At 44.8% G+C, this 12,760-nt stretch overlaps 1 protein-coding gene across 1 annotated transcript in view; it reads left to right on the top strand.

The window, feature by feature from the left end:
- The first annotated feature begins 2,744 nt into the window (after positions 1-2,744).
- The window catches only part of LOC137331110 (uncharacterized), a 35,169-nt gene continuing 25,153 nt past the window's right edge, over positions 2,745-12,760 (top strand). The window contains exons 1-3 of the mRNA XM_067994715.1: positions 2,745-2,814; positions 4,377-4,583; positions 4,872-5,063. Of these exons, the coding sequence (XP_067850816.1) occupies positions 2,745-2,814; positions 4,377-4,583; positions 4,872-5,063 (469 nt within the window). The remainder of the gene's footprint in view (positions 2,815-4,376; positions 4,584-4,871; positions 5,064-12,760) is intronic.

Genomic DNA, 12,760 nt, shown 5'->3' with positions numbered 1-12,760 from the left:
TCCCCTCCCCCCAACCCCGGGACTTATCTTCGGGCTGCTGCCAGTGAGGCAAGCGGCTCGATATCCATTTTTAAAAAATGGGTGAGCTGCCTGTGGAGGGCGACAGGTATGGGCGGCTCACCCAAATAATATTAATGAGACCCAATTTCAGGCTGGCCTCGGGCCTCCCAGTTATTTCAGGCTTGAAAATGGGCCGAAAGTAATTTCTCCCCAGAACCTTCTTTTTCTCATTCCATTCCATCTCATGTATATATTTTAATGAATTTAAAGCAATATAGCCCAGATTTGAGCCAGAGTGGGAATTTTGTGGGTTGAGGGGCGAGACCAGCATGAAACCCTCCTGACCTCGGCAGCGTAAGGCCCAGGTGATTTTAACTCTCGGGCCTCATCTGAATGTCCCCAGTCACTCCAGCTCCTCCTGACCCCACACGGAAAGTAAAAACAGGTAAAAATAAATCTGACCTGTTTGAGCCTCTTCAGGCCCTGGATCCTCTTCCCGCTGACTTCACCTGGTGGGAAAGCCACAATGGCGTCAATGGCTACAGTTGATTGGTAGAGATTACAGGCTCAGAGGTAATACTGGCTGGTGTTGTTACAGAACAAATAGTCGCAACCAGGTCTAGGAAGCCCTGTACAAGTGTGGTGATGAGGCTGACCCTCCAGCCATCTATTGAAACAACTGTAACTGCCACTGCAGAAACCACCACTGTCTTTACTACTCCCTCCTGGTGCTTTGTTGATGCAGAAATCTCCTGCATTGTCATTCTCTCCAGGGTGAAACTTTCTACAAGGTGTTGGAAACGTGTGTATTGGACTCATCCCACTTCTCTATCACCTCAACCATATGCATGAAAACTGTTTCCACCACCTGCGCATGAAATCGATGCTCCTTAATCAAAGTTTGTTTGAAGACAGGGATCCTGAGATCTGGGTCCCTAGGCTCCTCAATTGAGGGCAGACATTTTTCCCCCCACCATGGAGGAAATGGACTCTCCATCTCTCGCATTTCCAGGTCCTCATGCTTACTGGTGTTCAGTACTTCACCCAGTAAAAACCCTTCTGACTTACTAACTATATCTCCCCCGTGAGTGTCTCTGGGCTGGTAGGTGAGATAGAATGATGGAGTTGGTGAAGATGTGTCAGCAGTTGTAGATCTGGAAGTGTCAGCGGTTGTATATTTGGAAGTGCCCAGGTAGTCAACGGAGTGGCTGGCCTCTTTCTCCAAGGCAACCCTCACGATGTAAAACACAGAAGGGCTCATTTAGCTGTGCACCTATCCTCTTGAAGAAATAGTAACGGAGCATAAGGGCATTTCATAGTAGGTACAGCACAGGCAGAGGCCATTCGGCCCATTGTGCCAGTGCCGGCTCTTTGAAAGAGCTATCCAATTAGTCCCATTCCCCTGCTCTTTCCCCATAGCTCTGTAAATTTTTTCCCTCTTGTAATACTTTGAGAAATTGCATGAAGCTGACACTATCATGAGCCTTGCCCTCCCATTACCAACCTTCTCTTGCCACTTTCCCCACAGCTTATCCATCTCCCACAGCCTCTTGTCTTTCTGTCTGTTTTCTGCAAAGTTTCCTTTTTCTGCAGATCAGGGTTTCAGTGTTGATTTTCCTCTCCCAGTTGCAGTTCATTGTCATTGGTTATGTGTGACCTTTCCCTTTGTGGGGAGAGAACACAATGTTAAAGGAATATGGGGTCGATTTTGAGACCTTGGCGTGATTTAAATTTGGCAGGCGAGCTGCTGGGCACCAAACAGTATCCTGATACAACTCGCCGCATTGAAGCTTCAAGATTGGGCTGGAGCGGCTGCCAACAAGTTAAATTGTGGGAGTGGGGGTCCTGATCGCGGAGGGTGGAGAGCCTGCGGCGGCAGCGGCCCAGATTATTTTTGCGGGCCTCAGAGGAGCACTCCTGCTGCTCCAGTGCTCACAAAATGAATTTGACACTTACCTTTGGTGGGCCTCTTCGGTTCCATCGACTGTGGAACTGATTGGAGCCTACATGGTGCAGGCTCCGACCAGTTGTGACCAAATATGGCAGTCAGGGTCCTATTTACATCATAATATGCATATTAAAAGGGCCTATTGCCTGAAACAGTCAGGGGAGGGGCTTTAGACACCCAGCGATAGGCCTCTTTCAAAATGGAGCCGGCCGCGTCATCAGTGTTAGCGGGGCTGTAAGGCTACCAATGCCATTTTGAGGCTGTTACCGCCTCATTAAAGCCAGGCGAAGGCAGTGAAAATTGACCCCAATGAGTTGCATGGACACTTGTTTTCCCCAACATGAGCATAGGCAGTGCATGATGATGAGAGATGTAGATTCATTTTCCTGTTAAATCAAATGTCCCTGAAGACTATCAAAACCTCTTATGGGAAGTTATGTGAGTTAACAGAGTGGTTGTGAATTAAAATGGAGCTTGAGTGTTTGCAGAGGTTCCCTTTGCATAAATAAGTTTCTCTGGCATGCAACAACAACAACTTGCATTTACATAGCACTTTTAATGTAATAAAACATCTCAATGCACTTCGTAGTAGCGTTATCAAACAAAAACTGACACAGTCACATAGAGATATTAAGACAGGTGATCAAAAATTTGGTCAAAGAGGTAGGTTTTAAGGATCGACTAAAAGGAGGAGAGAGAGGTAGAGTCATGGAGAGGTATGAGGAGGGAATTCCAAAGCTTAGAACCTAGGCAGTTAAAGGCACGGCCACCAATGATAGAGCGAAGTAAATCGGCAATGTGCAAGAAGCCAGAATTGGAGGAGGCAATTCAGGTGTTGAGAGAGAAAGAGCATGAGAGGTATGAAGGTGAGTGAAGACTGTATCAATAGTACAGGATGCGAATTAGCAACAGTGTCCTGACTTACCTTGGCTACCCTTGACAGGTCATTGAACCTCTTCCTACACTTTATGCCAATTCTTGGCGAGGTGGCTGTTTCAGCAACCTCCCTCCACACAGCCTGAACCACCATCTTATGGGGCTTCCTGCCCTTAGTGCTCAATAGTCACTTCCTTTTAATCTTTTCTTCAGCCAGCAGCACGTCCACAGATGAATCGGGGAATCTGGAAGTCCTTCCTACTGGTGACCTTCCCTCCCCTTTGAAAAGGCTGCAACAGCACTCTATTTTCATCTCTCCTGGCGGCAGTAACCAATGAGGAGGGGTATTTCTCCTCCTAATCCACCTTGGATTGATAATGAGGGCCTAGGCGGCAGCAGTCTTGCCCCATCATTAAATCGCAAATGAGAGAAGAATCTTGCCCGATATTTTTCAGAATTCTCGTGATATAATTTGCATGTAATAAAAGAGAAAAGGCAACTCCATCTCTGATGCACTGGCTGCAGTGTCTCATGCTGAACTTTTTATTTTGTTTAAGCACTGCAGCAACAACGGAAACATCTTCCACATCTGTTCAATCAACAACTGCAACAGCAAACTCTACATCTAGTTCAGGTACAACCAGCCCTACAGTACAAACAACTATAGGGACCTCAACTCAGACATCTGCAACTGAATCAGCAAAACCACAACAACACCAGTCAGTTCCACACATGAAGTAGTAAGGATCACAAGTTATCTTTGTCACATTGATTGTGCTGGAAGTAAAGTGATACCATGAAGAGTTTTTGGGAGATAGCTAAACTAATTAATTTGTTTTAGCCTATACTCATGCACATGGAGTAACAACCTGCAGAAGTATTCTGTGAAGAAATAATTGTTGAACCTCTAATTTTACACTCCTCAGATATCTTGTAATTTGAATTTAATAGAATAAACCTCAATCCTGTTCACTGCTCCTATATCTCACACTAAGTTTCAATTGTTTTCAAGCAGCTACATCAAGCACTGCAACAACAGAAGTATCTCCTATCTAAATACAATCGATAACTGCAACACTGACTTTTACATATGTGTTAGTCAGAAGCACAACCGTGCAAACAACTACACATATCTCTACTCAGCCATCTACAACTGAATCCGCACCAACCCCACCAGTCAGTTCCACAATGCTAAGTGTAAAAATTGTCAGGCATTTCATACTAATGGTGCTGAAAATAATGCAACTCATTAAAGATTTCCAAGAAATATCAAAAGTTGTATCATAGAACCATAACATTTATAGCATGGAAGGAGGCCATTTGGCCCATTGGGGATGAAATACACCTTGTGTGGTAAATCAGCAGCCCGTTTAGAAAAACGTCACAGAATCATAGAAATTTAAGACAGAAGAAGGCAATTTGGCCCATCGTGTCTGTGCTGGCAGAATAAGGGCCATCCAGCCTAATCCCACTTTCCAGCTCTTGGTCCGTAGCACGTAAGATTGAGTCTCATGTTAAATTCTGAGGCTGAATTTCCATTTTCTTTACACAGCTACATCAACTAATCTTACTACAACTACTCCTGCTGAGACACCTTTTACATCTGTACAATCAACAACTACAACACCAATCCTTACATCCACTTCAAGCACAACAAGCACAACAGTGCCAACAAGTGCAGGGACCTTCACTCAGCCATCTACATCGGAATCAGCATCAACCTCAACAACAGGGATCAGTTCAACTACAACAGGAAGAAGTAAGCAAGAGAAATTTCCTTCATCAGGCATTTTACACTGCATGTTCTGGAAGGAAAGCAATAGCAGGATGATCTAAAAGAATTATCTATCTCTTAGTCAATACTCATGCACATATTTTATGAGCATGAACCTGCAACATTAATGTGTGAAAAAATTATTGTTGATCCTGCCAATATGATAATATGTGGAATTCTTCTTATGTACTAAGCTACTGAATTTTAAAAGGCAGCACAGTCCGCAATGCACTAATTATAGTATCCAACACTGATTTTTCTGTTTTGTTCAAGCAGCTACATCAAGCACTGTAGCAACAACAGAAACCTCTCCTTCCTCTGTACAATCAACAACTGCAACACCAACCTCTACATCCACTTCAGGGACAACAGTTCCAACAACTCCAGAGAGCACCACTCAACCATTGACAACCGAATCCACAACAACCTCAACAATCGCTGTCAGTTCCACAACAGCAGGAAGTAGTAAGGATTGGACCTTATCTTTAACAGCCACTTGGTACTGATAGTGCTGAAAATAATGCAACTCATGATAATTTTATGAGCAATATCAAAACCTGTCATTTTTTTATTGGTTTATAATCAGAATTATAGCGGCAATAGTTCGGAACATTAATTCATAAAGCGGTCCCAGTTAAGCATTGCAACACTTACTTGCTCAGAAATTAATTAATATAAAGTACCTTTAATAAATACATAGAATTTATTATATGTATGAGGAAGATATCAATGGACTGGTCAGGTGGGCAGAAAAGTAGGAAATGGAATTCAATCCAGAGAATTGTGAGGTAATGCATTTGGGGAGGGCAAACAAGGCAAGGGAGCATACAATAAATGGGAGGATACTGAGAGGTGTAGAGGAAGTGAGGGATCTTGGAGTGCATGTCCACAGATCCCTGAAGGTAGCAGGAGAAGTAAAAAAAAGTGGTTAAGAAGGCAAACGGGATACTTTCCTTTAGTAACCGAGGCATGGAATATAAGAGCAGGGAGGTTATGCTGAAACTGTATAAAACATTGGTTAGGCCACAGCTTGAGTACTGCATACAGTTCTGGTCACCACATTACAGGAAAGATGTGATGGACTGGGGTGGGTACAGAGGAGATTTACGAGGATGTTGCCAGGGCTGGAGAATTTTAGCTCTGAGAAAAGATTGGATAGGCTGGGGTCATTTTCTTTGGAACAAAGGAGGCTGAGGGGAGATTTAATTGAGGTGTATAAAATTATGAGGGCCCTAGATAGAGTGGATAAGGAGGACCAATTTCCCTTAGCAGAGGGGTGAGTGACCAGGGAGCATAGATTTAAAGTAATTGGTAGAAAGATTAGAGAAGAGCTGAGGAGAAATTTTTTCACCCAAAGGGTGGTGGGGGTCTGGAACTCAATGCCTGAAAGGGTAGTCGAGGCAGAAACCCTCAACTCATTTAAAAAGTACTTGGATGTGTCCTTGAAGTGCCGTAACCAACAGGGCTACAGACCAAGTGCTGGAAAGTTGGATTAAGCTGGATAGCTCTTTTTAGGCCGGCACAGACACAACAGGCTGAATGGCCTCCTTTGTGTCGTAATTTTCTATGATTCTTATGATTCTATGAATTACATAGAAAGTGCAGCACAGAAACAGGCCATTCGGCCCCACGGGTCCATGCCGTTGTTCATGCTCCACACGAGCCTCTTCCCTCCCTACTTCATTTAACCCTATCAGCATATTCTTCTATTCCTCCTTCATGTGCTTATCAAGCATCCCTTAAATGCATCTATGCTAGTCACCTCAACTACTCCTTGTGGTAGAGAGCTCCACATTCTAACCTCTCTCTGGGTAAAAAAGTTTCTCTATTGCATTTATTAGTGACAATGTTATATTTATGGCTCTTAGTTCTGGTCTCCCCTCCAGGTGGAAATATCTTCTCTACGTCTACCCTATCAAACCCTTTCATAATTTTAAAGATCTCTATCAGGTCACCCCTTAGTCTTCTCTTTTCCAGAGGAAAGAGCCCCAGCCTCCTCAATCTTTCCTGACAGGTATAACCTCCTAGTTCTGGTATCATCCTAGTGAACCTTGTTTGCACCTTCTCCAGTGCCTCTATATCCTTTTATAATACGCAGACCAGAACTGTTCACAGTGCTTCAAGTGTGGTCTAACATCCTCAATGATGGCTGAGTCCAGTCCGTGAGTGCAAAAGACAAAGCTAAGCGTTTGCAACCATTTTCAGCCAGAAGGGCCTCCTCCCGATATCCCCACCATCACAGAAGCCAGTCTTCAGCCAATTTGATTCACTCCACGTGATATCAAGAAACGGCTGAGTGCACCGGATACAACAAAGGCTACGGGCCCCGACAACATCCCAGCTGTAATGCTGATGACCTGTGCTCCACAACTAGCTGTGTCTCTAGCCAAACTATTCCAGTACAGCTACAACACTAGCATTGCCAGGTATGACCAGTCCATAAAAAGCAGGACAAATCCAATCCGGCCAAATACCGCCCCTTCAGTCTACTCTCAATCATCAGTAAAGTTATAGAAGGTGTCATCGACAGTGCTTTCAAGCGGCACTAACTCACCAATAACCTGCTCACCGATGCTCAATTTGGGTTCTGCCAGGACAACTCGGCTCCAGGCCTCGTTACAGCCTTGGTCCAAACATGGACAGAAGAGCTGAATTCCAGAATGAAGTGAGAGTGACTGCCCCTGACATCAAGGCAGTATTTGACCGAGTGTGACACCAAGGAGCCCTAGTAAAATTGAAGTCAATGGGAATCGGGGGAAAAACTCTTCATTGGCTGGAGTCATACCTAGCACAAAGGAAGATGGTAGAGGTTGTTGGAGGCCAATCATCTCAGCCCCAGGGCATTGCTACAGGCGTTCCGCAGGGCAGTGTCCTTGGCTCAACCATCTTCAGCTGCTTCATCAATGACCTTCCCTCCATCAGAAGGTCAGAAATGGGGAAGTGCGCTGATGATTGCACAGTGTTTAGTTCCATTCGCAATCCCTCAGATAATGAAGGAGCCCATGCCCGCATGCAGCAAGACCTGGACAACATCCAGGATTGGGCTGATAAGTGGCAAGTAACATTTGCGCCAGACAAGTGCCAGGCAATGACCATATCCAACAACAAAGAGTCTAACCACCTGCCCTTGACATTCATAGAGAGTCATAGAGTTATACAGCACGGATAGAGGCCCTTCGGCCCATCGTGTCCGCGCCGGCCATCAAGCCCTGTCTACTCTAATCCCATATTCCAGCATTTGGTCCGTAGCCTTGTATGCTATGGCATTTCAAGTGATCATCCAAATGCTTCTTGAATGTTGTGAGGGTTCCTGCCTCCACAACCCTTTCAGGCAGTGAGTTCCAGACTCCAACCACCCTCTGGGTGAAAAAGTTCTTCCTCAAATCCCCTCTAAACCTCCCGCCTTTTACCTTGAATCTATGTCCCCTTGTTATAGAACCCTCAACGAAGGGAAAAAGCTCCTTAGTATCCATCCTATCTGTGCCCCTCATAATTTTGTACACCTCAATCATGTCCCCCCTCAGCCTCCTCTGCTCCAAGGAAAACAAACCCAATCTTCCCAGTCTCTCTTCATAGCTGAAGCGCTCCAGCCCTGGTAACATCCTGGTGAATCTCCTCTGCACCCTCTCCAAAGCGATCACATCCTTCCTATAGTGTGGCGACCAGAACTGCACACAGTACTCCAGCTGTGGCCTAACCAGTGTTTTATAGAGCTCCATCATAACCTCCTTGCTCTTATATTCTACAGCATTACCATCGCCAAATCCCCCACCATCAACATCCTGGCAGTCACCATTGACCAGAAACTTAACTGGACCAGCCACATAAATACTGTGGCTACAAGAGCAAGTCAGAGGCTGGGTATTCTTCAGTGAGTGACTCACCTCCTGACTCCCAAAGCCTTTCCACCATCTACAAGGCACAAGTCAGGAGTGTGATGGACTTGGCTGGATGAGTGCGGCTCCAACATCACTCAAGAAGCTTGACAACATCCAGGATAAAGCAGCCCGCTTGATTCGCACCCCATCCACAACCCTAAACATTCACTCCCTTCACCACCGGCGCACAATGGCTGCAGTGTGTACCATCCACAGGATGCACTGCAGCAACTCGCCAAGGCTTCTTCGACAGCACCTCCAAAACCCACGACCTCTACCACCTCGAAGGTCAACAGGCACATGGGAACAACACCACCTGCATGTTCCCCTCCAAGTCAAATACCATTCCGACTTGGAAATATATCACTGTTCCTTCATCGTCGCTGGGCCAAAATCCTGGAACTCCCTACCTAACAGCACTGTGGGAAAACCTTCACCATACGGACTGCAGCGGTTCAAGAAGGCGGCTCATCACCACCTTCTTAAGGGCAATTCGGGATGGGCAATAAATGCTGGCCTTGCCAGCAACGCCCACATCCCAGGAACGAATAAAAAAAAATGCGTTCTTTAATTCCAGTTTGTCTCTGCTACAGTAGAGACATCTCCTTCAGTATTGTATTATCTAACAGCAAAAAGCATGGTCTTTCTAAGCCACTTTTCCTCATAATTTGGACACGCCCAGCGAAACCTATTTAACACACAAAGACCGAGCATCTGTTTGCCACTCAAACACTATTCAAAAACAACTGGCTTTGAAACGGCCATTTCCCTACAAAGATTTCTATGTCTTTGTTCACTCAAACCATGCACGACATTCCTCCCATCCACCGATCTTATGCAGATTACTCTGTCCTCTTTTAGAGTGAAGTGTAACTTCCCGGTACTTGATTGATCATTCCCTAGACTGACTGTCTGTGTTGGTTGTTTATCAAATAAACAAGGTCAAAGGCGCCCAAAGTAATTCAACAGTCAACGAGATTATCTTTGTTTCCTTTGTTTTATAAGACAGAGCTGGTCAAACTCCTTATTCTGAAGTGACACCTTTTGCATCTACACAATAAAAAGTCAATATTCATGTTTTGACTTGTTTGTTCTGAGGAACTCTCTATAATTTATACCAGTATCTATCATCTGTCTCGTTTTCCTTCGGTTGTATGGCTATTCAACTCTATCAGTCTTCACACTGTTTCTCTTCCCCTCATCCATGTCTCAACATACCTCACTTTTTTTATTTTATCATTCCCTCTCTTCTCTTAAATACTTAACACAACATAAGGCAACAAAAAATAATTAAAACAATTAATACAATTATTTAAAACTCAAGAAAATGTGTGGAATTAGATGGGCAAAATCCACAACTGTTTAGAGGGCTTCTGTCTGAAGGATTTTTGGAATATTGTGGGGCCCAACAGGCACCAATAATCTTCCCAATTTTGGTCATCCCGGGTTGGTGTGAGGCAAAATGTCATGTTGATTGACAAACCAGATATATAGTGTAATGCAATATGTTCGTCTCTTCGAATATACCATCTCAGTTCTCTGAATTCCATCAATTGACCTGTAGAGAACAGTTAGGGGATTTTTCATCCAGGGTGAAGCCACCTGCAAGCTCTACAGCACATCACAGCCGAATAGCCATTCCTGGAACAACAAAAGGTATCTGGGACTTTCCAGATTCCCTCATTCCCACCAACCAATTTCCTTAGATAGTTCACAAACTCCTTATGTATATCCTCTTCCAAAAAGTCTATTAAGTCCACTTTAAATATTTTCATCAGTCTTTCATCAACAGATAGCGATTGCATTGCCATTGTCATAGGAATTATCCTTGAAATAATATCATTTCGCTTGTGTCTTCCTGGCATAACACACCAATCGGAGTCTTCGTACTTTACACCAAATCATATTCATTTCTAATTTCCAGATTTATTTTAATAAAATTTGGGATCCAATTGTTTACTGATACCATTTAACCCTTTTTTGAATCAGATTTAAGTAAACAAAAAACCTTCATACACAATTGCCTTTGAGAGCAGTTGTTCCTTTCTAAAAACTGTTTAACCATTATGGACAGGTAAACGTAAAGATCAAGAATATAATACCTCATTATACAATACGGTGCCTGACAATGATTTTCAGTCCACTTTTACTCAGATTATTCTCTATTCCTGGGCAGGTCATCTCCATACCCCGGTCAGTCACATCCCGTTCAGTCACATCCTGTTCAGTCTCATCCTGTTCAGTCTCACCTTTTTCCTCAATCGGAATTCTGGGATGTTGCACTGATGCCGCACTTTTGCTGTTGTCGGACAGCCTATTCCTTCCTCATTATGGTCCATGTTGCGTTGCCAAGATGAGGATGGCAACCGCCTCCACAGTGTACATGTAACAAAGACCAAATGTTATATCTGTCCTTAAGCAGCAACCCCGCCCTCTTTGTAGGGCTTGCACTGGTCTCCGTGATACCACCTGTACAGTATTTTCCTTCCCCGTTTTTGTATGGCCAATTTCAAATTAGTTTCTCCTAATTTATCCATCACCTCACATGGACCTTCCCAATTGGCTTCCCAGCCACCCCCTTTTAGAAAAGGTTTCAGCATAACCTGATCCCCAACGGAATAGCAGACCCTTCAAACAAGTAGATGATCCTGTTGTAGATCCATTTTATTTGCAGCCGACAGGAGAGTGGACTCCAAGGATCGCTGCAAATTCTGGAGGAATTGATCATGGGTATGGCGGGTAGTGATAGGAAGTGGTCCACCTGTGGGGTGAGAGATCTGCTTCTGGTGTCCCGCCATGAGTTTGAACAGACTGTGCCCTGTGGAACTCCCAGGCGTTGCCCTGATAGCCATGAGAACCCCGAGTAATGCAGCAACCCAGTCAGTGTGGTGTCGGATCATGTCACCCATTCCTTTAAGCACAGCTCTTTTGAGTTAAGTCGTTCTACCATCCCACTAGACTTGGGGTGATAGGGAATGTGAAAATGCAGCTGCACTCCCATCAGGTGACACAATTACTTAACGACGTCCGTCGTAAAATGTGATCCATTGTCACTCTCTATGCAGGGAGGGAAGCCCCATCGGGTGAAAATTTGTTCCCATAAGATCCTGGCGGTTATAACCTCATCATTCTTTTGTGCTGGGAATGTTTCTATCCATCAGATAAACATATCAATTACAACTAAAATATACCGATATCCACCCTTAGCAGTGAGCAGAGGGCCGGTGTAATCAATTTGTAATGACTCCAAAGGGTCATTGTTAAGGCGGGATGTACCCGTGGGCACTTTCTTGGTTGCAGGGGCTGGATTCATCTGGGCACAGACCAAACATAGACTGAGGCGATGCTGTATGTCGACCCTCATTTTTGGACACCAGTAACAGCTGTGATGCATGTCTGGGACTGGGTAGATGCATGACCTCTTACTTGGTGTAAAAACACTATTAGCTCCTTGAATAAGCATAACGGTGTAACCCATGTGAGGTGTTGGTCATGCTGATAATACATTACATTATCCTTAACAATCGGGGAGTCGTTATGTGGCTGGAATAATAATGGCAGATCTGTCCCATTTTGGAGAGCATCTCAAGTAAATTGTATGTCAGGATCGGTGGCCAACAGGCCTTGAGATTCATGAGGTTGGGCTTGGTCCTGATAGCAGCTCCACCAAGGGAACCCACCAGATATGGCTGCTTTCCAGGCTAGCTGATTGGCCAGGCTATTGTGATCACCATGCAAACTGGCGCCCTCTTTTTGGTGTGCTTTGACCTTGCAGATGGCTATTTGCCCAGGTCGCTCCTCAGCATATTTCCATATGGCATCCCACTCCGTCTGGTGCATGAGTGGTTTGCCTTCAGCTGTACCAAAACCCCTTTTCTGCCATACTGGCAGATACTCAGTTAGAGAATTGTACAAAAGTGAACTGTCAGAATAAGTATTTGCTTTTCCAGTGAGGGTCTGTAATGCAGTAACCAATGCAACGACCTCATCCTTTTGGGCCGAATACTGAGGGGGACATTTAATTAGTACCTCCTGATCGGCTGAGGGCGACTGCGGATCTTGTTGAGGAATCCAGCAGGCTGCTCCAGTGTGATTCTGGCCTTGGTTGCAAAACCGTGAGTCATCACTGGTCGATCCCAGAATAGGTCCAGTTCCAATGGGACTGGTCGACCCCAGAATAGGTACAGCTCCTATGGGACTGGTCGACCCCAGAATAGGTCCAGGGACTGGTCGACCCCAGTATAGTTACAGTTCCTATGTGACTGGTCGACCCCAGAATAGGTC

This window comes from Heptranchias perlo, chromosome 13 (genome assembly GCF_035084215.1).
Source record: "Heptranchias perlo isolate sHepPer1 chromosome 13, sHepPer1.hap1, whole genome shotgun sequence".
Taxonomy (NCBI): Eukaryota; Metazoa; Chordata; class Chondrichthyes; order Hexanchiformes; family Hexanchidae; genus Heptranchias; species Heptranchias perlo.
The sequence above is the reverse complement of the archived record's forward strand: the minus strand, read 5'-3'. Positions and strand labels throughout refer to the sequence as shown.